At 34.6% G+C, this 27,611-nt stretch overlaps 1 protein-coding gene across 3 annotated transcripts in view; it reads right to left on the bottom strand.

Annotated features, from left to right (window-relative positions):
• Positions 1-27,611, bottom strand: part of TANK (TRAF family member associated NFKB activator) — a 78,526-nt gene that overhangs the window by 25,846 nt on the left and 25,069 nt on the right. For all 3 annotated transcript variants that reach the window (XM_054699783.1, XM_037523415.2, XM_037523416.2), the window contains exons 2-4: positions 27,319-27,466; positions 5,823-5,931; positions 3,698-3,816 (exon numbers count right to left, since the gene is read on the bottom strand). In XM_054699783.1, the coding sequence (XP_054555758.1) occupies positions 3,698-3,816; positions 5,823-5,931; positions 27,319-27,417 (327 nt within the window). In that variant the 5' untranslated portion in view covers positions 27,418-27,466. The remainder of the gene's footprint in view (positions 1-3,697; positions 3,817-5,822; positions 5,932-27,318; positions 27,467-27,611) is intronic.

Raw genomic sequence — 27,611 nt, 5'->3', positions numbered from 1 at the left:
AAACTGAAGCCCTTGTTCATACCCTGACTATAATAACATGAGATTCTGAACCAGAACCACTGAACCACTTTTATCTTGCATTTCTAATGCACAGAAACTGAGATAATAAATATTTTTTGTTTTAAGCAGTCAAGTTTTGAGGCAAATATGGGGTAATTTGCATGTTTTTTATGTACAAGTAGCATTAACAGAGCCTGAATTATAAATTTCACATTTTTCAAATAAAATTTTCTAAAAGAGCCTCCTTTTCAACATACCCTTCTTTCTTCCAGTTTGTCCAAAAGTTGTCATATACCATAATGTCCAAGGATCTTTCCAATTTCAAATATCCTAACCAAATTCTAAACAAAATAATCTAAAGAAAATAAATCCTCAAACTAACCACCAAACAGGAGAAGGAAAGAACTGTGGGTGATTAATAGTACCATCCTTCTGTTACTACTGGTTCAAAGCATCTTTATCAACTTACTAATTTATTACAGAGACCAAATGGGAATGTAATATCTAGAAATCAGTTTTTGAGACTAGTGAGTATACTGATAATAGAAAAATAAAAATCTTAGCCATTGCTGCATACTGCCTTCTAAATCTTGTTTGTGGATATACACTCTTATAAAATTGCAACCAACCAAAACTCTAAAATACCCCAATCTTTCAAAGTTCATAATTAGGGAAAGGATTTCACTTGTATTCCTTACATGTGAATTTATTTATAGCACAATAAATACAGAGAAATATATGCCATTGGGAAAGTTTAATTTTAATCACATGACTGGCCAATGTTTTTCTAAATTAGGCCTTTTTTTTTTTTTACAATGAATATACAACTAACTAAAATATTCAATAAATCTAATTTATCCATTTCTTTACAATATACTTCTCCTCTGTAATTCCTTGTGATTTTAGTGCTCATTAGCACTTTGTTTCTGGATATTATAAAGGAAAATAAGAAAGCTGAAATACAGATTTTATTTTTATTAAACGGTTACAGAACAAGAGGCGTGAGTACTTAAGCTCTTCATAGTATTAAATATGTGGCTATCACATAAACAATTACTCTATTAAATAAAAATAATTATGAGAACTCACTGAATTTAGTTTTATTTCTTATTTGGTGCTTTACATTTTTTGTTCTTATTATATGTTCAAAAAGTTTCAATAGTTGCAACATCATTATCAAATAGTTAGAAATAAAACTCTGACATGATTTCTGCTACTTACACTGAATTTCAGCCAAGTACCCAGATAAGTATTTTAAATTTCAAAGACTTTGTCTTATAAAACGTAAGAAATGCAGGCCTCCCTGATAGTACAGGGGTTAAAGGCAGCAAAATCAAGCTACCACCAGCCACTGCAGCACAAGTTTGATCCCGGCTGGCCAGGGAGCAACCCACATGGCTCTGCAGACCTCTCCTGTCTTGTCCGCTGCTCCCCTCAGCAGTATATTTCAGTAGAAGCGCCTGTTCTGCTTCTCACTCTCTCTGGTGAATCCTCTCACCCACTGCATCTCTAGCTTACACCCAGTTCTTGTATACATAAATAAATCTTAAAAAAAAAAAAGGTAACAAATGCTACTTTTAAAAAGAATTTTATTGATAGTTTGCTTTTTTTATTTTTATTTTATTTTATTTTTTATTTATTTATACAAGCACTGGGTACAGTCAGAAGCGTGGGAGGGTGAGAGAATTCAACAGAGCCAGAGCGGGGAGCAGAGCAGGCAGAAGGACCGAAGAACACTGCTGAGGGGAGCAGCAGGCGGCAGGAGAGGTCTGCGCGCCATGTAGGACCCTCCTCTGGTGGCCGGGGAGCAGCCGGGGATCGAACCAGCGCTGCAGAGGCTGCGGGCAGCTTCACAACCCAGCGCTCAACCGCTGCACCACCGGGGAGGCCCGATAGTTTGCTTTAAATACTTACTGACTGGAAAATAAACTCTAAAACTTTCATAAACAATGACAAATTACCCAAATTTAAAATAAATTATTAACATATCTTAGAGCCTTTCACATTATTCCTTTTGTTCTAAGCAAGATTTATATTTTCCATATTTTGAGTTGGATATATCCAATTATGTTCAAAGAAATATTACAGCTAAAATAAGTATATAACTTTTGATTAAAAGTTTAGAAGTCTTTGAAAGAGGAAAATGGACTACAAACATTGTTTACTTAAAGGCTAAGTTTGTAAGTCAGCATTTTATGGAGTAGTTTAATGATTTTATAATGTACCATAATAGACCCAATCATAAAATTTATACTCCAAAAGTACGAATCATTGTTTCTAAATTTCTTCTTTTGCAATATAAACCTAAACATATTCCAAGGCTACAACCTCTCGTTTTTAATCAATATTTTTTGGTTAAAAACTTTTAAAAATTATTTTGAACAAAAAATATGAACTATGAGATATGACAGATAATTTTCTCATTCTAAAATTATTCTTTTAGCAAAGTATCAAAATTGGATTTCTCAGATTTGATGTTAAATAAGTAAAGAGAGTCTTAGTTATAAGATCAGTAACTGAATAGCCCTGATAAATGAAGCTAAAACCTACCTTATTTAAAACTAATGAATAAATAGAGTAGTCTTGACTTAATTGGTGTTGTGGATGTTAAGACTACTCAATGGTCATAGCTTATTTTAGTCAAAACATGTTTCAGCCCATGAAAACTCAACTCATTAAAAAATTCCTTTCTAAACTCATAAAATTTCAAGATTTAGAAAAATACAGAGAATAAAATATATGTCTATGTTATCTACTACCTTAATTTAACAAGTGTTAACATTTTGGCATATTTGCTTCAGATACTTTCTTAAAAGAAAAAAGTTAACAGCTATACTGAAAATCCTATTTGATTTCTTACCAAAATGATAGTCTCTTCTCTCCCCAACTGTAGAGGAGATGATTTTTTAAAAAGGATATGCAACTTGTTCATGATTGTATACTTTTATTACATATTTGTGTTTTTATAAACCTGCCATGTTTAAATATTTACATTTTAACAATTTGTAATTTTCATTTTTAATCAAAATAGCCTTTGAAATCTATGCATATTAAGATAGACATATATTTTTAATTTAGTTTAATTTTTCTGAAGTGTTTAATTATAAAGATGTACTATTCTGCTAATGATAGATTTTTAGTTCATTTCTAACCAACCTAGCATTAATACCCTAGCATATGTCTTCCTGCAGATATGGAATATTCCTTTCCACATTGCCTCAAGGAAGGCTCTTGCTGAACTTGGTAGGGTTGATTTAATTTTTCAAATTAAGCACAAGCAATTAAAGAAAAAAATAGAATGTCATTTTCTAACATTCTGTTCTATGCTTTACTATATAACTTAGTTTAATTTTTATTTCTTTGTTAAGCATCTTGTGATACAGAAAAAAGAACAGTAGAGAATATGCAACATAAACTCTTATTTTGCTTGGAAATAGTACTTCTATTTAGGAACATGTAAGTTATTTGCTTTGTATATACAGAATTTCTGTTTAAAATAACAGTGGTGGATCCACCTCAAGAAAATAAGGAAGATGTACTGTGTATCAGCATTTGAATGTTGTGTTTTACTAAAGTAATGTCAAGGCTGAAAAGAATTTTGTCTACTTTCTCTCACAAATTGTGCTAGAATACTAATTCAGAAGTCTGTTGGACCTATTTCTAATGTTTTATGGAAAAAAAACTAATAGTGTACTACCTGAGATTCTTTTTCTCTTGGTACTCCTGATTTCACTTTATCATTTGGCTGATTAAGAGTGAAATTATTCTTCCTTGCTTCACTGTCTTCAAATAGGGGGACACAGCCATAACTGTTATCTGTAAGACAAAAACCTCCTGGACATAAGTAGGAAGCCCATGTTTTGGTACTACCTGGAGAAGTAAACAGAATACAAATAAATCCTAATTTTAAAGAGTGAGCATTTTAAACTATGAGTTAAAAATCTTTAGATAAAAGTTACTTTGACAATATAGATTTACCCATTTAGATTTTTTTTTCAATCCCAATACACAAAACTCCTATTTTCCCAGAATCAGTTGTTTGTAGAAACTAAAGGCATGCTTTTGCAGTCTACCATCAGCATAAGTAATTAAACTTCATGTAAATTGTATGTTAGGCATGCATTTGTTTAATTACTTGTATAATGATTTCATGCTTATTGTAGGAAAATCACAAAATGCAGACATGGCAAAAATAATGAAAAATTAAAGAGAAGGTATTTATCCCATTAAATTATTCATGTTACTATTTTGGCTCATATTTTATCAGAGCTTTTCTCTTCCTATACATATAAATTCATACAAGAATCATCTTTTTTGGGGCCTCCTTGTAGCGCAAGGGGTTAAGCACGACCTATGAAGCTGTCCGCAGCCATAACAGCACAAGTTTGATCCCTGACCAGAGAGCTACCTACATGGTGAAGCAGACCTCTCCTGACTCGCCTGTTGTTCCCCTCAGCAGCCTATTTCAGTAGATCTGCCTGTTCTGTTTCCCACTCTGTCTCTGGTGAATCCTTTCAGCCCCTGCACCTCTGGCCTACACCCCAGTTCTTATATACATAAATAAATCTTAAAACAAAAAAAGAATCATCTTTTTAAACACAAACATTCATTTTTGTATCCTGCTTTGCTCACTTTGCTATATGCTACAAGGTGCCTTGGTGGTGGGTATGGCATGGTAAAATATATCTAAAGAAGCTAACGTAGTCTTCTGAATCATACAGTGTTATAAACCAATGTTATCTCAATAAACAAATAAAATAAAAATAAACAAAGAAAAAAATTTATTACTTTTCTTGGCTACATAGCTGTTCATTTTATGGTAACTATAATTTAATTATGAGACATTTCTTTAGTTTTTTATTATTAGCAATAATACTGTGATGAGCATCCTTGCATACACATATTTTTTTTTTAAAGATTTATTTATTCATTTATACAAGCACTGGGTATAGTCAGAAGTGCGGGAGGGTGAGAGAATTCACCAGAGCCAAAGCAGGGAACAGAACAGGCAGAGTGATGAAATACACCGCTGAGGGGAGCAGCGGGTGGTAGGAGAGGTCTGTGCGCCATGTGGGACTCTAGCCTGGTGGCTGGGGATCGAACCGGCGCTGCAGAGCTTCGCAGCCCAGCGCTCAACTGCTGTGCCACCAGGGGAGGCCCGCATACACATATTTTTGAGTACTTGATTAAGTATTTTTTTAATGATGTATTCTCATGAATTGATTTTTGGTTTAAAAGGTAGAGATTTTAAAAAAGCTTTTGCTATTCTTCAGCAAATTGTATTCTAAGAAGTTTTATCAACTTAGTGCTCCACCATATGGTATATGTGAATGTCCATCTTCCCATATCCTGCAAGGGTTTATTCCTTAGGGGGCCTCCGTGGTGGCGAAGGGGTTAAAGTCTCAGCACTATCAAACTATTACCAGCCACTGTGGCATGAGTTCAGTCCTGGTCAGGGAGCTAACCCACACAGTGTAACAGATTTCTTCTGTCTCACCCGCTGCTCCTCTCAGCAGTTTATTTCAGTAGATTTGACTGTTCTGTTCTCCGCTCTGTCTCTGTCTCTCTCTCACCCCCTGCACCTCTAGCCTAGACCCCAGTTCTTGTATGCATAAATAAATTAAAAAAAAAGTTTATTTCTTTAAAAAAGAGCTTATTTCTGTAAATAAACACAACATGTAATTGCACCACAATTATTAAAATATCCTATTAAGAAACAATGGAGAAATAAAATAGAAAAACATGACTTGCAGCACCTTTCTTTTCTCCAAGAAGTTCAAGAAATATATAAAAAAATACATAAAAGATTAACATGTACATACCTCGACTGGAATTCACAAGAAGTAACTGTGATTTTAGCTTGTCAATAATAGTTTGTTGAAGTGACAGCTGTTCCTGTTGCTCACGTATTTTCTGCTCATAGTTCTCAGTCTGTTGACATAAAAACTAGTTAGTCTGTTATTTACTGACAGACATATACATACATTTACTGTCCATTAATAATTTTATAAATATATGTGAGCTGCCCAAAGTGCCATTTCCCATATAGTAAGCATTTTTTATAAACTAAAATCTTGCTCCAGTAATTATAATCTTTATAGACGTCAGTGATTTAAACCAGTTAAAACTGTAAAATTTAAAGAAATTTCACTTAAGACTTCAATGTGTGATTTTTTTTGGTACTCCAGTTAGCATAAAAATTCTGATTTATAATTTATGATTAGTGATAACTAAAAAAAGCACAAATGGAAAAATATGTTACATTAATTCTATAAAAATACACATTAAATTGAAAAAAGTTAAGATTTCAAGTCTTTTAAATAAACATACTTCCCATTTGCTTTTAGAGTACAAAAACACAAAGGAAGATTTTGTAACTAAGACACTATGAAAATCAAATTGTCTAGTAAAAATTATAAAATTCTATTGATCAGAAACTTGTTTTCTAACATTAAGTTTTATGTCAAGAGAATACCATGGCTAATCTTTATTGACTATCATAAATACCCACATAAATTTATAATCATAAATTTCCCTTATATTTCTAATCCATTCACCTTGCTCTTTTATAGCAATGTGTATGAGAATTAAGCAATGCCAGAAGACAGGAGTTTGCAGTAGAGAATATAAATGTTGCAAAACTTCAAGCAAATTTGCACTACAATTATGTAATCAATACAAATGTTAAAAAATATATCACAAAAAAAAGAAACCAACCCCAAAACACACCAGAATTCTTTACCTATTTCTATCACTGGAGAAACAAATATATAAATGACTACCGTATGTATATAAATCACTACATTTTAAATTCCCTGAAATATGAAATGGGGTCCTAATAATTTTGGGATGTCCTTCAATGGACACTATATATTTCATTTTGAATTGATTCTTCACCCCCATACCCCTTGGACTGATTCTTAATCAAATTTTCAAAATTAGTGAAGGTCTATTATTTTCAGAGGCCAATAAGCCTAAAGTTCTTTATAAATTACACAGCTGTTATAGATTACCAAAATAAAGTAGCTTAAGAAATAAAGCAAAGTGCCAGATTTCCCCAAATGAGAGGTGAAATTTTACAAGTAATATACTTCAAACATGAATAATGAACAGAACTGGTATGCAACCCAAGTGGTGTGTAGTTTTTGCATGTTGCCCTGAGGTACTTTTATAATTTCATACTCCTACAAGTAACTTAAACATAAGAGGTATTTAGTACATGCTTACTGACCAAAAAAAAAAAAAAAAAAAAAAGAAATAAGTAATTGAAGTAAAAAAAAAAATTCCAAGTAAATTTTATTATTATTACGAGGAGATTGAGTCTTGTGAGTCTGTCTGGACCATATACCCTATGAACTTAAGAACTGAAACTTAGGGCCTCCCCGGTGGTGCAGCAGTTGAGCGCTGGGTTGCGAAGCTGCCCGCAGCCTCTGCAGCGCCGGTTTGATCCCTGGCTGTGACCCGGCCACTGGAGGAAGGTCCCACATGGCGCATAGACCTCTCCTGCCACGCCCGCTGCTCCCCTCAGCAGTGTTTCGTCAGTTTGCCTGTTCTGCTCCCCGCTCTGGTGAATTCTCTCACTCTCCCGCGCTTCTGACCGTACCCAGTGCTTGTATAAATAAATAAATAAATTTTTAAAAAAAAAAAAAAAAAAGAACTGAAACTTAGATACCGAAGTCTAGTCTAGGTGGGGCTTCCTAGGGCAAGATTTCTTATTCCTATTAAATTTATATCCATGTACCTAGAAAGAATGTTAGGCTGACTGAAAGAATGGTTCACAGGTCTACAGCAAATTATGGATACCTGAAATTCACCTGGGTTCCACAGAACCACCAGGGTTGAGCAATCAGTAAACATATTTCTGTTATTATCATCTTTATCTATTTCTATGTATTTAGAACTTTCTGCAAAGAACTTAAAGCTTTTCATAAATATCAACCACTAATGACCTATTTCACTATGTTTTGTGATATTCTCCTACCCAGATACTAAGCAGTACAAAAACTTAACAAGTTAAATGGGTTCAGAACAAATATCTGAGTTATTTAAACCTCAGTGCATCCTCCTGCTACTATTTTTTCCCAATTTAATGGAAAACCAAATGACCTATGTTTTCTTTTGGAACCAACTCAATCTCTATCAGGTAATTTTTATCTTCTAGTCTCTGTCTTAAAAACATACTTCGGCACATTTGTTCAAGTGATCAAACAGAGTACAGTCTGTATATAGCAAATTACAATACATGAATAATGCTGGAAATGTACTCATTAACAGGGAAAAATCAATAGTCCAATAACTATTTCAAGTTGAAGTTCTGAACTATTCTTAAACCACTTAATAAAAATTTTTATAAGCTCAATCAAATTCTGTAACAATTTAAAAACTGACATTCTGGAAGTATAGCAAGGGAAATAGAATAAGAATGGTCCATGTACTTTTACTGCTCTTTCCACATATTTACATTATAATAATTATAGTATTATAGTCTAATTGTCTTCATGTCTGATTTCTCTCTAAACTACGACCTTCTCAAGAGGAGACTATTTTCTCCTAATATCTCCAGAGTATAGCAGAATACCTGGCACATGTTCAGATGCTTTGTAAATATTAGCTGGATAAAATCAACTAATTAGGTTGTTAAAGAACTATCATAGATATAGATGTCTTCAGAAGTGACCTTAAGTAATGAATGAAAGGCGATGCTTATATTTCTATACCAGGGAATTTAAAAAAGTAGAGACTTGGGTCAATAAATGAGTAAGGCAAAAGAAAATTAAATATGAGAAAACAGAAGATTAGCAGTGCCTCAAGATTTTTTTTAAATGAGGCTTATACCATAAGGGAAAAAAAGGTACTAATATGAGAAAAGATAATATACATTTAGAAAATAGTATAAAATTTTGACCACAACGTTATGAGAGGGAAAGTCCAGAAAAGGGTATTATATCAAGTTGGGAAACCAAGAGAATTCAGATTACTTGTTAAGGGTTGAACTAACTGAAACAGAAATTTTTCTTTTTATTTAATGTTTTTTGTTCACTGAACAGAACTGAATAAACTTATAACCTGGTAAGTTCTTTTAAAAGGTCAGGTAATTGATGCACTGTCACAGTATTTTTTTTTTTAAACATAATTACAAAGCAAGTACTTTCCATCACTATCAAAGACCCCACAAAACAGAAAAATCACTAACATCACTAACAACCACATTGAAAATGTACAACAGCAATGTCTTGTCAACACTTCTGTACAGAGCACAGACATGACAGCTAAAACAGACAGAAGAGAAGATGCTTTTGACAGCCAGTGTGTGTGAATGATTCTTTGAGTCAGATGGCAGCAACAAGTTACCAACTAGGAGATCTGCATGACAACTAACCATCCATCTGTATCAAACACCATCTGGCCAAGATGACTCTGGCTTCTGTGTATCTGACACTCCTTCCAATTCTGAAGACTAGCAAAACAAGTGGTCTACCAGCATCTAAAGAGGTAAACAGGTACTTAGGTACCTATTTATTCTTTCTTTGTGTTCAAAAGCAAAGCTTAAAACATTGTTGATCAAATATAATATACATCTTAAATTTATTAAATATGTTTGTACAGACATACTCATGGCTATCATAAATAGAGCAAAAAGCTAATCTTAAGAACTGTCCCTTTATTCATGTACAATTTCTATCCATCTTCAAAATCAACGTAGCATATTCTCTATAATTTTGGACACACAGCTGCAAGTTTTCCCAAGTTTCACAAATATTAAAATAGATTTCTATAAATTGACTTTTTCCCTATTGCTGACAATGAAAATTCTCATTTTTCATGCTTTCCAAAGCATTTATTTACTTAAGCAAATAAGTGTCCTTAAGTCATTTATAATACTCTGTAATACTCTAAATAGGTCAACATTATCTCATCTTCAGGAACTAAATTCAATATACTGAAATACCATTGTTTCCCCTAAATATAAAAAGAATAGGAATGTAATATAAATGGGTTAAAAAATAAAAAGGAAAGAGTTTCAATTTAAAAATCTCTCAAACTATTCCAAGATTAACAAAGAGATGAAAGCTTTATTGAAAAAATTGCTTGGTTACCACAAATGTTCTCAATAGGGAGTTCCACAGTTCATGAAGGAAGATAATTAAATATCAGTTATTCCAATACATAGCACTTTAGACTCGAATTAATTGTCTTATCTTAAAACTCTGGAAAACTAAACATCAACTTTAATTTTAAGTCAAATGTACATGAAATTGTATAGAATTAACAACTCAGATATCCTGGTTTACATAACTCATTCTTCAACCATCCTCTGTTATACATTCTTATTAACTAAGTTATAAGTCCTGTGCTTCCTTACCCTCCAGATACCCAGACTTATCTCAGAGAGGTGCAATTTGACAGATCAGATTACCAATGTGATTACTAATAGGCAACAGTGCTGCCACCAATTTCTCAACATGCCATGTGATAAACTATAACAAACTATTTTTATTTTACAAATTTATGTTTTGGTCCTGATTAGTTTCTTTGAGTCTTGGTTTCTTTCTTTTGAAATGAAAATAATAATTTGAAAAACTTGAAAGATTGAAGATGATAGCCTCCGGCCTCCTGGTGGCCAAGAGGTTTAAGTCTTGGCACTACCACCTCGATGGCCTGGGTACGATCCCTGGACAGGGTGCTAACCCACATGACACAGCAGACCTCTCTTGTCTCACTTGCTTCTCACCTTAACAGGTATTTTGGTAGATCTGCCTGTTCTGCTCCCCATTCTGTCTCTGGTGAATCATCTCATCTGCCTATACCTCTGGCCTGTACCCCAGTTCTTCTATGCAAAAATAAATCTTTTTTTTTTTAAAAAAAGATGATGATAGTATATATAAAATATCTGGCATATAAGCTAGTTCTTTTCCTTGCACAACAAGCAAAGTATATATATAATGTCTATGTAGCACATAGGTGCATACATCCATTAAGTGTACATCTGATTACCACTGGACAAGGCAACCAGACTTACCACACAACCATCCCATGCATTAAGCCAGTTTTCTCTGTCTTTCTTCTACTTCTTTGCAACCTAAGACTCAGAAGTTGGTTGAGAAATCAGTGTGGCATCTCCATTGAGTGAAAAACATTCTGTCAAACAAACAAAACCCCTGGCTGTTCAGTTTACAAAGAGACAAAATAGACTAAGAAATAACTGAAGAGTGGCTAGTAGTTTTTAAACAATTACAAAAGTAGCACACTTGTTGGAAAAAGGCAAAAATAAGGGCATCTGGTATCACCACCACCACCATCAAACTTCAGATGTGTACAAAGCAAAAAGTGACAGTTCCAGTCTTTGCCTTCTACTCCCCCTCAGGGATAGTAAGTACTATAATACCTTTTCAGGGCTTCTGTGTTCACATGTATATGTTTCTTATTTAAAAAAAAAATAAGAACTGATGTGCAATCAAATTTTCTACAACATATTATCATCACTTGATCATTTCATTGAATACTTACTGTACACCAAAATCTGAAGGCTTTATTTTCTTTATTACATTTAACTCTAAATGTGTATCTGAGGTTATTTCTCTCAGTTCTACTCAGTTGGTAGTAGAGCTGTGATTTGAACCAAGGTTTGCCTGACCACAAAGCTCAAGTCCCCAAATAACCGCTAAGGACCTATCAAGTGTATCTATCTAGGTTTACTATGGTTTTCTATTTGCTACTTTCCCTTTACACAACATCACTTCTAATGGCTGGTTATATGCCAGACTCTCAAATTTCTCCTTTAAATGCAGACCACGTCTCTAAGATGACCTATTTGGCCAAGTGCTACTGGGAGAGCACTTCAAATTTTACTTATTTATTTATTTATTTATTTTTTAAAGATTCATTTATTTATGAATACAAGAACTGGGGTACAGGCCAGAGGTGTGTGGGGGGGTGAGAGGATTCACCAGAGACAGAGTGGGGAACAGAACAGGCAGACTGACCGAAGTACAATACTGAGGGGAGCAGCGGGCGAGTCAGGAGATGTCTGTGGAGCCATGTGGGTTGCTCCCTGGACGGCCGGGGGATCGAACTCATGCTGCAGAGGCGGCGGACAGCCCCATAGGTTGTGTCCTAACCCCTTGCGCCACCAGGGAGGCCCCCAAATTTTACTTATAGCTATCTCTTCCCTCCAACTTCCATTCTCCTGAAAAATATATTCCTTCTTGGATCATGCTCAGCGAAACAAGCCAGAAAGAAAAAGAAAAATACCGGATGGTCTCACTCATAGCAGGAATCTAGAAAACTTAAATAAGGGACCAGGAAAATGAATAACTATAAGAAAGTGAAAATCAAAATCAACAAAAAACTATGAACCAGAGACACTTTTTGGGGGGTGGGGGGTGGGAGGGGAGGGATTGGGGTCAGAATGGGGGGGTTGCAATTGTATGGGGAATATAAAAATAAAATCTATTATTTAAAAAAATAAATAAATAAAAAGAAAAAGAAACAGAAAAAAAATATATATATATATATTCCTTCTTTCAGTATATGGCAGTACTATCTGTCCAAAAGGCTATCACCATCTTGACATCCAATTATTCTAATGTCAATCCATTATCAAGTATCAATTTTAATCTTAAATAGGCCTCAAATTTCTCTGCATTTTCATGTCTTATGTAGCCAATCACAATTCAAGCATTCCCAACCTTATTCAATCACCGCAATAGTTTAACTGCTCTCCCTAAATCTATCACTCAATCTATTCTCTACACTACAGCTGTGTTCTTTGCAAAATGCAAATCTAATCATAACACTCCTTTCCATCTACCTCTCCCCTCCAGAAAACTGAAGAACCAAAATCCCCAGTATGACCTCAAAGACCCTATATGGTCTTGCTCTAACTCTTCTCATTGTACTGTTTCTCTTATTTTTTCAGTTCTTCTAGGCTAACAAGTCTTCGTAACACAGATCCTGTACCTGGAAAGCCCTCAACTCTGCCTTTTTAAAAATCACTTTGCTAAGATTGTCTTCTCTGCCTTCCTGTATTAGGTTAAACGCCCAATAGACATTCTAATAGCTTTCTTCCTGATATTTATCAGAGTTCAAAACTTTGTTTGACTAGTTTCTGCTTTATAGACAGTGCCACCCAGTCCATGAAAAACATGTATGGTTTTCATGGTAAGCCTATTCTCACAGCAAGCCTATTCTCATAGCAGTTCTTGATACAATATACTGAGTAAATATTCAAAATATTTTTAAAGTAATAGCAAACATTCCTAATACTGTACTTTCCTTGAATATACATACTAGCAAGCTGTCTAGAAGTTTTGGCAGGACATATTCCTGGAAATAAAAATCCTAAACAAAGGATATAAACATTTCAAAATCTGATAGGTGGAAATTTATAGTAAGTTACTATATAAGTCTATAGACAATGCATATAATAAGGCTTAGATCAGAAATAGCCAGAAGCACCTTTATTTCTTACATTAGTAACTTCAGTAGGAAAAAAAGACAAGAGTGAGCTGCCCTAGTCCTATGGACACTTTACAGAGATGTATGGTTTGGGGGAATGAAGAAAGAAAAAAAAAAAGGGTAGTAAACAATAATGAAGCCATTTACATCTTGAATAAAAGTAAAGGCATTTAAAAAAATAAAGTAGTACCTAAAGGCATTTTATGCCTTCATGCAATTCTTTAAAACCTATATTATAAGCTTTAAGAGGTAACATAAGCCTTGAGGCTAAGAGTTTACATTTCAGATGGGTGAAGATTAGCTCTAGAATATGAAAGTACAACCCTTATAGCTTTATATCTATTGTCAGAAAAATGTTAAAATCTGTAATTTATGAGAAAAAGACAGCAGTCAAATTTAGTCTTGTTTGAGGCCTTCACCACAGACTCATTGGTTAGTTAATAAGGCTCTTAGCAAATAAGATAGTTTTAGTATTCTATATCCTTCACCACCTTTCTAATAAATAACAAAAAAAGGACATTTAAAGATGAACTGAAATAAGAATTAAATTACTTCCTTTCTATATAAGACATTGCTTCTTTTTTCTCTTTTAATCAAGTCTGGGCAAGAATTGGCAAATAATAGTTGTCTTCTCAACAATAAAATTTCTATTTTGTGATGATACAATGAAGAATTTTGGGATCAGCAGGAAGAAGTATAGAAAGTTTTCTGTAACTTAATCATTTATGAATATGCTAATCTTTTAAATGAGAATCAGTTTAAAGATTTTCAGATATTTTTACTCTTTTATTACTTCTTGTTCCCTTGTGGAGGTGGTCAAATAAGTAAAAAAAATGTACTTAAGTCTTTATTAAATATATTTGGTTTCTCGCACAGAACCGTGGCAGAAACAGACTGACAAGCAACTTGGTATGAGTAATAAAATAGATTAAATATTTAATCCTACAAAATATAATCTTGTGATATTTGAAAATCTACAGGGAACTTCAGCCTAGTTAACCAAAATATGTGGCAACAGCTTCAAAATATTGCCCCATGTACATTCTTATTCTCTCTTTTAGTAATACAAACTTTTAGCTGGGCACATGATCATCCAGCTATAGCATTCCCTATATGATCATGTGTATACAAATGTGCTGTACAAATTCTAGACTATAGCACTAAAAGGAAGTTGTGTGTTCTTCCTGCCTCTCCCTCTCTACTCAACTACCAAGAAAATGGTGACAAGTATAGTCAGTGTGATTCTAGAGAGGGACACTTTATGTTAAGGATTGTGAAGCTGTCTACTAACTAGCCCTAGTCTACTCATCTCTGGTCTGTTACATAAAAAAAAATAAACAAACTTCTATGTTATTTAAGCACATTATTTCTTCATCTCTTTTGACAACAGCTTATTCTGTACAATAACTAATTCAGGGGCAAAACCAAGTCTACCACTACCCTATATAATAATCTCTTTTCTTATTTTGTAAGCATATTAAAAGTTGTCTACGTCAGGGGATACTGTGATAAAAATCTTCCTCTATTTCAGAACAGTCAGAAGACTTCTAAGTGTGGGTATACATGAATGATTACACAAGGCAAGAAATAGAATAAGCAATATTACATTGTAAACACTAAGTTACGTTCTATGTATTTTTTCTCTTTGAATCCCTAACAGGTATTATGTTCCTGGCATATTATAAATTGTTTCTAGGATGAATGAAAGAACTATTAATAGCAAGTTTTATACTCTACTTCTTTAGGTAAGAGCATCCTCACTAAGTACGGATTCATCCAAGAAAAGAGGAGACTGTATCAGGTTATTCAAAGGAATGGGGAAAAAGTTGAAAAACCTGAAATGGGCTGTGAATCAGCTAAGTAAGTATAATGTATATCGATGTTGGAAACAGGTAAACCTACTTTCAGTACAGATATTGTCACTTATGTTGAAAAATTAACCATTTATGAGACTCAGTTTCTTAATTTAATTATGGGGTTTAACTACGACTATTCTGTAGGGCCAGGAGGATTTACATGTAAAGTATGTGACATTTGTAAAATACACTTATTCATTAAATGTTAACTTTGTTTTATGAAATAATATGAATTTAAGAACTGAAGGAGGAAAAAGAAAGCAAATGGTTTCTATCTGGCATTTTAGTATGGCCTAGAATAAAGGCTATACTGGGAGGAAAAGCAGTATAAAGATTCTAAGGCAATTCTAAATAATTTAATGGCACGGTGGCAAGTGCCAAGGTATAGCAATGAAAAATTTGGTGTATAGCTAAAAGGGAAAAACACTGCCTAAGGAACAGGGAAAATAAATATACTTGATGATCAACAGTAGTCACTGGGGTTATTCTTTGAAATTTAAATGAGTAATTTAGGAGAAATACAAAATAGCATTATTCCACATAGCAACTTATAAAAGGCATTACACTTTTGAAATGTTACAGGTGAGAAAAAATAGTGGATATATAAGTTCAGGTTTAGATATATAGTTAAGCCTGACTTCCAAAATGGCAATGAACTAAAGTTCAGTGAGCAGGTCTGGGGTAGGAAGATGAATTTAGAAGTCACTCTCATAGTTATCTGAAGCCACAGGAAAAGATAAGATAGACTATACAGGGTTATAAAGAAAGAAACAAAGGATTTGCAAACCTCTGATATTTAGTAGCCCAAAGAAGAGAATAAAACTACAAAGGACACTGAGGAAGTGGAGTCTATGAGGGGAAAGGAAAAATCAGATGTAGTGTCTGGAATGTAAAAAATTAAGTGTTTTAAGGAAGAGAGTACAAGAGATAGGTTAACAATTACATAGATTGAAGTAACTATATGTATGAATCTATCTTTACTACTTATTAGCTTTGCGACTGTGGGCAAGTTAATTTTGCAGTTCATTTTCCTCATCTGAAAAATGAAAATAGCATTTCTCATAGACTTCCATTAAATTATATGACTATAAAGCACTTTGGCAAGTATAAGCCTCAATAAATCTGTGGTGATGATGGTGAAGACGAAGCCATTTAAAAAATTTAGATCCTTTTTAGATTAGCATGTTTCCATTTTTTGAAAAAATATGAAAGATATATATCATATTACTAACAAACATTACCCTTAGGAAATGAGGAGGATCATCACTACATACTATCTTTAATTATTTGCATTTTTTCCCAAAAAACATGTGCTGCTTTTGTAATTTTGGCCAAAAACACTTAAAAAAATCACTTACCTGTCTTCTTTGTCTCCCTTATTAATTTGGGGATACTTGGATGTCTTTGCTTGACAGAATGTTCTTAATGGATATAGCACACTGACTTCTCAAAGAGGAGCTTCTGAGTCTTAAATTGCAGTGAACTAGAAGAAACACTGTGAGAAGAACTGGCTTGGAGTATGGACAGTTAAGTGGTAGAAGAATGGTGAGTTTGTAAAAAGTGATAATGACAGATGAACAATAAAATATAGCTAGTAAGAGAATCTAGCTACACCAATTCTCTTTTTTTTGTAACAGAATTTTTTAAAGTTTGGTAAAATACATGACATAAAATTTGTCATTTTACTTACTTTTAAGTGTGCAGTTGTAGCAGTAAGTACACACACAGTTATGCTACTATCATCACCATCCATTTCCAGAACTTTTTCATATTCCCCAAATGAAATTCTATACTTACTAAATACTAACTCATCATTTTCTTTTCCCCAGCCTCTAGCAGCTACCCTGTAACTTTCTGTCCCTAAGAATCTGACTATGCTAGGTACATCTTGTAAGTGGAATTTAACAGTATCTACTTTTGTGACTGGTTTGTTTAACTTAGCAAAATGTCAAGATTCATTCCTGTTGTACTATGAATCAGAATTTCCTTCTTTTTAAGGCTGAATAATACTCCTTTGTGTATATAATCAAAATTTTGTTCATTCATATATCCATCTAATGGGCATTTGGGCTGCTTCTACTTTTTGGCTATTGTAAAGAAGGCTGCAATGAACATGGGAGTACAAATATCTCTGAGTCCCTATTTACACTTTATTGGAATAAATACCCAGAAAAGGAATTGTTGAATCTTAAAAATCTATGTTGGGCCTTCCTGGTGGCTTAGGGGTTAATTCTCAGCGCTATCACCACTAAAGCCTGAGTTCACTGGCCAGTGAGCTGACACACACACAGGCACAGCAGCACCCCGCTCCTCCCCTTAGCAGTGTATTTCAGTAGATCCACCTGTTCTGCTCCCCACTCTGTCTCGGGCAAATCCTCTCACACCCCCTCACACCTCTGGCCTAAACCCCAGTTCTTCTATGCCAAAAAAAAAAAAAAAAAAAATCTATGTTTAACTTTCTTTTGAGGAGACACCATAAACTTTCCATAATGTCTTCGCCACACTGCAATACCATAAACAATGGGTGACTTCTAATTTCTTCATATCCCTGCCAATATTTTTCATTCTGATTTTTAAACATTTTAATTTTTTGTAATAGCCACTCCAATGAGGGGGAAGTGGTAGTATCTGATTGTGATTTTAATTTGCATTTCTCTAATGACTAATGTGGTTATTGATCATTTGTATACCTTTTGAGAATGTCTATTCAAGTCCTTTGCATATTTTTTAAAATCAGGGTTTTTGTTTTCATTATTGTTGTTAATCTGTAGGAGTTCTTTAAAAATTCTGAATATCAGTCTCTTATCAATATATGATCTGCAAGTATTTCCCCTCAATCCTTGGTTTGCCATTTCATTCCATAGACAGCACCCTTTGTTTAATTTTTTAAATTAAATTTGGTACTATGTGTATATAACTTTGGGGTTACATTACTCTTCCTCCATATGTACACATGCTTCAGTCACCCTCCACCAAACCTCTTATGCCAATGTTGTATCCCCTTCTTTTCTCTACTCCCATCTCCCCAGGCCCCTGTTCTGTCTGGTAATCATATGATTTTCACTAAATCTAAGGTTTGTTTTTGCTGTACTTTGCAGTCTATGTTATTTTTTATATTCCACAGTTAAGTGGAACCATCTAATATCTGTCTTTCACTTTTGACTATTTCACTTAGAAATAATCACCTCAATCCATTAATTTTGTCCCAAAAGGCACTATCTTCACCTTTTTTTTTTTTTAAAGATTTATTTATTTATTTATACAAGCACTGGGTACAGTCAGAAGCGCGGGAGGGTGAGAGAATTCACCAGAGTCAGAGCAGGGAGCAGAGCAGGCAGAAGGACCGAAGTACACTGCTGAGGGGAGCAGCAGGCGGCAGGAGAGGTCTGCGGGCCATGTGGGACCCTCCTCCGGTGGCCGGGGAGCAGCCGGGGATAGAACCAGTGCTGCAGAGGCTGTGGGCAGCTTCGCAACCCAGCGCTCAACCGCTGCGCCACCGGGGAGACCCCACTATCTTCACCTTTTTTAAAATAGATGAGTAGCATGCCACTGAGTATGCATTACACAATTTCTTTACCCAGTTACCTGTTAATGGGTATTTAGCTTGGTACACTGGCAACTACACAGTGAAATAAATAAATGTTTTCATATCAGAATTTTTGTTTTCTGAGTAAGTAGCAGAGGTACTGCTGGGATTGCCATTTTTACTTTTTTAAGGTCTCGCCATACCATTTGCTAGAGGTGACACCAAATTGCATTTCCACCAACAGTGGATGAGTATTACTTTTTCTCTATATCCTCACCAACACTGGTTGCTTCCATTCTTTTTTGATATAGGCCTTTTTCAAGGGGTGAGGTGATAACCTATTATGGTTTTGATTTGCATTTCCCTTATAATAAGTGATGCTGAATGTGTTTCATGTGCCTGTAGGTCATTTGAATATCTCCATTAGAAAAGTGTCTATGTAGGTCATTTCCCCATTTTATGATTAGGATGTCTGATTTGTTGTTGCTGTGCTGTATAAGTACTTTGTATATTTGGGAAATTAACTCCTTGTCAGATATGTAATATATAAGTGTCTTTTCTGAGTCTTAGGCTGCATTTTTGTTTTTGTAATGGTTTATTTTGAGGTACAAAAACTATTTAGTCTGATGCAGTTCTACTTGTTTATTTTTTGCTTTTGTTTCCCTTATTGTTGTGGTTACATCCCCAAATACATCTTTGCGGGACAATACATGTTCTGTATTGTATCCCCCATGTTTTAAGTATTTAATGGTTTAAGTTCTTATATACAAATCTTTAATACATTTTGAATTAACTTATGTGTATGAAATTAAATGTGGAGCTAGTTTCTTTTCTTTCTTTTGCTATCTATGTTGGTCAACACCATTTATTAAAGAGGCTTTCCCTTTTCCATCGTATGGTCACAGCTCCCTTATCAAAGTATCCTTATATGTGTGTGTGTGTGTTTATCTCTGGCCTTTCTATTCTATTCCATTGGTCTGTGTTTCTGTTTTTGTATCAATACCATACTGTTTTCATTACTGCCATTATATAGTATAAACTGAAGTCAGGAATGTGATACCTACATTTTTCTTCTTTTCTCTTAGAATTGCTTTAACTATTTGGGGCCTTTTCTGGTTCCATACAAATTTTGTGTTTGTTCTATTTCCTTGAAAAAAGCCATTGGTATTTTGATTGTAATTGTCTTGAATCCATAAATCACCTTAATATCGTTTTAATGATGTTTATTCATGGAAGAAAAAATAGAGTAGTATCTACTATAAAGGTATTTTATGCCTTTATGCAACTTTTACAAACATATTTTATAAAGTTGGTAATGTAAGCCTTGAGACTGAGAATTTACATCTCAAAAGGGTCAAGATTAGTTCTAAATTAAATCTGACAGCACAATACTTATAGCTTTATATTTATGGGTGTGGAACATATTTCTATTCCTCTGTGTCTTCTTTTATTTCCTTTTACAGAGTCTTTAGGATCCTCCTTGGTAGCCTAGGGGTTAAGTCTCAGTGCTGTCCCTGCTAAGGCCTGAATTTAAGTCCCTGCAGGGAGCTAACCCACATATGGTGCCGCAGACCTCTCCAGTCTCGTCTGCTGCTCCCCTTAGCAGTGTATTTTAGTAAATCTACCTGTTCTGCTCCCGAATCTGTCACTCGTGAATCCTCTCACCACCACCACCCCCACCCCCGTCACATCTCTGGCCTATACCCCAGTTCTTCTATGCAAACAACAACAGCCTTTAGTTTTTAATGTATAAGTGCCTTACCTCCGTTGTTAAGTTTACTTCCAGATATTTCATTGTTACGGTGTAATACAACTTTTATTATTTCCTTCCTTCCAATGACTTTTGGATTGATTTATTCTAATTCCTTCAGTTGTAAAGTTAAAGTGTTTGAAATTTTTCTATTTGTGGGTCTGTATTGCTATGAACTTCTCTCATCATATTACTTTTAGAGCAACCCCAAAGGATTTAGTAGTTTGTCTCACTATGAAAGCCAGTCTTTACATACTTTTTGATTTCTTCTTTGACCCAGGAATTGTTTAGAAACATTCTGCTTAGTCTCCACATATTTTGGTTTAGTCTAGGATTCTTTCTGTAACCATAACTTTTAGCTTTATACCACTGTGATCTAAGATGATGCTTAATATAATTTCTGTTTTCATATATTTTCTGAGAAATATTTTATGTACCAACATATGATCTATTCCGAGAATGTTCCATATATGCTTAAGAAGAAAGTAGATTCATTTCTTTTGGGATGGAAGGCTCTGAAAATGTTAAGTCCATCTGGCCTACTGAAACCATAAAATATATAGAAGGAAATATAGGCAAAACACTACATGACATGCACCTCAAAGACATCTTTACAGACACATCACTCAAAGCAGTGATAGTGTAAGCAAAGATAAACAGCTGGAACTACATCAAATTAAAGAGCTTCTGCACAGCAAAAGAGACAATAACCAAAACAAAGAGAAACCCCACCGACTGGGAGAAAATTTTTGCACACAACACTAATGATAAAGGACTGATCACAAAAATCTACAAAGAGCTGATGAGACTCAACAAAAACAAAGAAAATAATCCAATCAAAAATGGGCAGAAGAGCTCAAAGGAAACTTCTCCAAAGAGGAAATACAAATGGCCAACAGGCATATGAAAAAATGTTCAACATCACTTGTAACCAGGGAAATGCAAGTCAAAACTACCACGAGATACCATCTTACACCAGTGAGAATGGCACATATTAAAAAAACTAGCAACAACTAATGTTGGCAAGGTTGTGGAGAAAAAGGAACTCTCCTGCACTGTTGGTGGGAATGCAAACTGGTCCAATCACTATGGAGAGCTGTGCGGAGATTCCTCAACCTACTGAAGATAGAGCTTCCATATGATCCAGCAATTCCACTCCTACGTATTTACCCAAATGACACAGAAACATTAATTCCAAAGGGCACCTGCACCCCTATGTTTATAGCAGCCCAATGTACAACAGCTAAGCTATGGAAACAACTCAAATGCCCAAAAATAGATGACTGGATCAAGAAGATGTGGTACATAATATACACAATAGAATATTACTCAGCAATCAAAAAAGATAAATACATGCAGTTTGCAGCAACATGGATGAAGATAAAAGGGATCATGCTTAGTGAAATAAGTCAGAAAAGAAAAAGAAAAATACCGGATGGTCTCACTCATAGCAGGAATTTAGAAAACCTAAATAAGGGACCAGGAAAAAGACTAATTAATACAAAGTGAAAATCAAAATCAACAAGCAGCTATAAACCAGAGACACACTAGAGGTAGGGGGTGGGGGGCGGGGAGAGGAAGGATTAGAGTCAAAATAAGGGGGAGGGGAGTGCAATTGTATGGGGAATATAACCAAAATGAAAATGCATGCATTGTGCAAAAATGAAAAATTATGTAAGAATTATATAGAATAAAATATTAAAAAAAAAGTCTATCTGGTCTAATATTTCATTTAAGGCCTTTATTTCCTTGTTAGGTTTTCTGTGTGGAATGCCCATCCATTAGTGTCAGCAGTGTGTTAAAGGCTCTGACAATAACTGTATTTTTGTTAATATGCTGTTTTAGATCTGTTAATAGTTCTTTTATATAACTAGGTGTCCCTGTGTTAGGTGCATAAATATTGATGGTAGCTGCATCTTCCTCATGAATTGTTCCCTTGATAATTAGGTAGTTTCCATCTCTGTTTTTTTTGGCTGGAAGTCTAATTTATCAGATATGAGAATAGTAGTTCTTGCATTTCTGAGTTACTGGCTGAAGGCACCCTGTGCCAATCTTTCACTTTAAGTTAACTTTTGTCTTTTGGTTTTAAATGTGTTCTGCAAACAAAGTACAGATGACTGAAACTTTTTAACCCAATCTATCACCTGTGCCTTTTTAATTCATGAATTCATACCATTCACATTTAGATAATATGAGGCTTATTTACTGTCATTCTGGTTTTTTAGATTGTTTTGTCTTTCTGTTGTTTCTTTTTCCATTTGTTTCTTCTTTCTGCTCTTTCATTTAAATAGCTTTCCCTAGCCATTCATTCATTTTCTTAACTGTCTTAAAAACTCCTTTATAAGCTGGTGTCAACTCAATGAATTTGAACTATACAGAGTCTCTCCTTTTCTTTCCTCCCTTTACTGTTCTGTCACATTCTTGATCATGTTGCTGATTTTAATTTCACATTGTCATTTTACTCAGGGTTTTGAGTTTTCTTTTCTTTTCTTATAGTAGAACTACTTTCAACATTTCTTGTAGGGCAGTTCTGGTAATGATAAACTCCATTAATGTCTGTCTGTCTGGGAAGGCCTTTATTTCACCTTCATATTTGAATAGTAATTTTTGCAAAAGATTCTTCTTGGCGGGCAGTTCTTGTCCTTTAGAATTGTGAACATTTCATTCCACTTTCTTCTTGCCTGGTGGGTGACTGGAGCAGAACCCACCGTAATTTGGATGTCTTAGTGCCTTACCTTCTTTTTCTGATTGACAGTAAAACTTTTTATCTTTGACTTTTGATAACTTAACAATGATGTGCCTTGGTATAGGTCATTTTTAATTTAGAGATTTTGGTGTTCTTTTTTGTTTCCTGGATATCCATGCTTATTTCACTCTAGTTTGAGAAATTCTCAGCTATTATATATTTGATTTGAGTTTCCTTTCTCTCTCTCTTCACCTTCTGCTATACCTATTGTCCTTATGTTTCTTTTTCTAATTGAGTCTGATATTTCTCAGTTTCCTTGTTTTTCATCAATCTTGTTTCTCTCCCTTTCCAACATGGGGTACAGGCCAGAGATGCAGGGGGTGAGAGGATTCACTAGAGACAGAGTGGGGAACAGAACAGGCAGACTGAATGAAATACACTGCTGAAGGGAGCAGCGGACGAGTCAGGAGAGGTCTGCTGCGCCATGTGAGTTGCTCCCTGGCTGGCTGGTGATCGACTGGTGCTGCAGAGACTGTGGATTGCTTCATAGTATGGTGCTTAACCCCTTGCGCCACCAGGGAGGCCCCATTTGAGTCTTTTATTTCTAAAATTCTCTATTCTGCCATTTAATTCTACTTAAAATTTTTTTCCCACATTTGTCTTCATTTTATTCAGTCTTTTTTTGTGGTCTTCTCTTTTTGATTTTCCATCTCTTTTTGTTTTTCCATCTTGTTTTCAAATGTTATTTCTTCCTAGCCATGCATATTATCTTACTTGCTTTCTTTCTCTCCCCTCCCCCTTTTTTTTTGAGGGGGGAATTCCTCCTTTAAAAAAATCTTTTCAATTGTTATTGAAGTACCATCGTTTTACATCCTCACTAGTGTTTTGACAGTGTAGGATTCGCCTCCCCCTCAAAGGTGTAGTCACTGTTGCCCTCCCTATACCAAAGCACCCCTAGTCCTCTCCTCCAATTCAAAGTGTTCTTCCCCAATCCCCAGCCCTCTGCTTTCACCCTTCTCCCTCTCTCCCCCACCTCCAAAGGCAAAGGTCAATGTTCAGTTTTCAGGGCTTGGTTCTGAAGTTTGACTTTGAACCACTGTTTGGTTTTTCTATATTTATTCCATATGTAAGTAACAGCTGGTATATACCTTTCTCCTGTCTTACTTTACTTAGTTTAGGCCTGACCAGTTTTATCCATGTTGCTGTAAATGGCATGATTTTATCTTTTTTAATTCCTGGTAGTATTCCACTGCGTATACATATCACATCTTCTTGATCTACTCTTCCATTTTTGGGCATTTAGGTTTTTCCCATATCTTAGCTGTTGTAAATAGTGCTGCTATAAACATGGGTGTCCAGTCTTCTTTTGAATTAAGAGTTTTTGTATTTTTTTGATAGATACTTAAGAGTGGGATTACTCACTTGTATGGCTGATCCATTTTTCATCTTGAGAAACCTCCACACAGCTTTCCATAAGGGCTGGACCAGTTTACATTCCCACCAACAGCTTAAGAGGGTTATTTTTTTCTCCATACACTTGCTAGCACTTATTGTTTTTAAGTCTTTTTAATATGGGCCATTTCCATTGGTGTAAGGCGGTATCTCATCGTGGCTTTGATGATGAACATTTTTTCAACATCATGTGCCTATTGGTCATCTCTATGTCTTCTTTGGAAAAGTGCCTATTTAGCTTCTCTGCCCATTTTTTTTAAAAATTGGGTTATCTGTTTTCTTTATTTGCTTTCTTACTGTTGGGGCACTACAGGTTTAATTTTGTTCATCCTCTTCTTTATATACCTTGGCAGGAGGTGGGGGCAGAAGGGTCTTAAATACTTGGTCTCAGTCTTATTGAGAAGGGTCCAATTACCCTAGAAAGCCTCTTAATCTTAGCCCAACTGTCATGCATGATAGTGGGATTTATGAACTAATCATCCCTGACTAAGTTAGGTGAATCTCCTCTAGCATACATTATCCTGCACAGATCTCTATTGTAGAACTCTGCATACTATGGTAACAACTATTGAAACTTTATGTTCTTTATATATTGGTTTCTCAAAGGCATAAGTTATGTTTTATTTCAGCATTCTCAGAACCTCATCAAGGGCCCAGTATATAAAAGACACTTAATAACATTTCTTAAATAAGTCAAGATATTTTGAGTTTAATGTATAAAATTTATAGTATACACTTTTCTTCTGAGTGTACGAAAAACTTAAAAAAAATTTCCCTTTCTCTCTTTAGGGATATTAGCTGATATAAATAAAGGCTTCTACTATAGATATCAGGTTAAATTATAAGTCTTCCTTTGCTTACCACTGGTTGGTGTTGGAAGAGGAGGAGGAGAGAGAAATTCCTGTCTCTGCTTTAATCTAAAAATATTTCACAGCTACTCTTCCCTAATTTTTGTTTTCTCATTTTCTTAGAACAAGTATAGGATTGTCAATGTTTCTTAATGAACTTAATGAGAAAATAAGAATAAAAGCTGGAGTGTTTTTGTTTTGTTTTCACAAAGTGATTATGTCTTAAACCTGAACTAGAAAGGAAAAGAAATCCAAATTCTACAACTTTATTTCAGTAATTTTAGCAAGCTCCCTGTCACTATCCGGCTTCTGTTTCTCCTAGGCACTCCTATAGTTCATAAATCTACCTATATAACAGCTAGTTTTATAGTAAATGCATAAATGAGAAAGAAGTAAGAGAGTTGTGTAGTTCCTATATTTACGGAATAACTATGAGCTGCATGGCTAGTGCATTTCTTAGAACAGTAAAAATTTCACAGGCTGATAAAAAGGTTTTTTAATTGGGGTGATCCAGCACAAGACTCTCCCTTACTTTCAGCTGCATAGACAGATACAATATAACATAACAGGTCCAGAAAGACTCACTTGCAAGATGGACCCTTAAATGGCACTGAAAACATTTCCTAAATAATAAGGTTGTCACTGCTTGTCAGCCTACTTAGATTGTACCATGAGATTGAAGATGAATACCTACTTTCTTTCCAAGCATCTCGAATTTTGGTTGAGAGAGGATGGCTATGTTACCAGCCCTTAGTGAAAACTCTGAATTCTTGAGTCTCAAATGCAGTTCCCTGTGAAGAAGCACTGCACATATGTGAAGGAATTTTGAAGTTGGTGTGCTCTCACAGGAGAGTAGAATGCAAACATAGGAAGGCTGAACATGGATTCTTCTATACGTCACCTGATGTCTTTTTTCCATTAATGATCCGACCATGTCACTGCTATAAATACAGTATGAATGTATATGAAGCTCTGTGAATCATTTCAGAGAATCATTTCAGAAAATGTATGGGTGTTACTGGAGACTCTAACGTTATCAAACAAACAAACAAACCACTACGATCACTTTACAGAGTATGCTAATGTAACTGTGCTTTATTCTGATAATATAGAATAAATATAGAATTTGAATAAATTTAGCATTATGAGAAGGTCATTATTCTTATTTGGACCAGTAACAGACATGTGCCTGGGAGCTGCTAAGCTAAGTAATTTTTGCCTGGATCTACCTTTCCTCCAATTTACTTTCTTTTGAAACTGAAAATACTAACAGAAATTTTATGTGTGCAGAAGTGATTTTAAAAATCTGAAGCTTTTAATAAAGCCATTAACGATTTCACTGAAATGCTCTATTTTAAACTTATAAAGAATGGAAGAGTTTAGTAAAATTAGTAACAAATCTGTAGTCTACCAGTCAAGTAACAATACAAAAAAACCAAAAAATCAAAACTAGCAGAGACAGTGATCCTTCCTTTAGTCTGTCATTTGCTTAAAAATTATTTATGTAAGGTAATATTCTTTACCTTTTTCTCAACACAATCACCTTAAGAACCCATTTACTTTTTCCACAAGTCACAATGTTTCTTAAAAGACAACAAATAAAAATCTCAAATCTCATCCATTAATATAGCCCTGTGTTTCAATAATTACAATTTTTCAAGTCAGTTTTAAAAAATGTATTATTCAGTTGTAATAGACTCTCCATTCACCAGGATAAAAAATTCAAAATTAAGACCACATACCTTTAGCTGTAGTTCTTTTACTGCAGAATCTCTATCCATGCATGCCTGACGAAAGGCTTCATAAGCTTTATTCAGTTGCTCGCCAATGTTTTTATCCATTCCTTCCTGTCCTGTAGCATCACTATAAAGGATGGAATAAATGATAGGTCTGGAAAATAATCAGAACAATTTGAGTAGTTAGTAAGTTTATAAATCTCATTTAAAAAATACATCTTAATTATTAAAATGCATCAGTTCTACACAATTTACCACAAATATTGTAGAACCAAGGACTTGCACATAAAGGTTTTTGA

This window comes from Talpa occidentalis, unplaced genomic scaffold (genome assembly GCF_014898055.3).
Source record: "Talpa occidentalis isolate TD23 unplaced genomic scaffold, MPIMG_talOcc4v2.1 talOcc4.3, whole genome shotgun sequence".
NCBI classification, from domain to species: Eukaryota; Metazoa; Chordata; class Mammalia; order Eulipotyphla; family Talpidae; genus Talpa; species Talpa occidentalis.
This window is presented reverse-complemented; position numbering and strand designations above follow the sequence as displayed.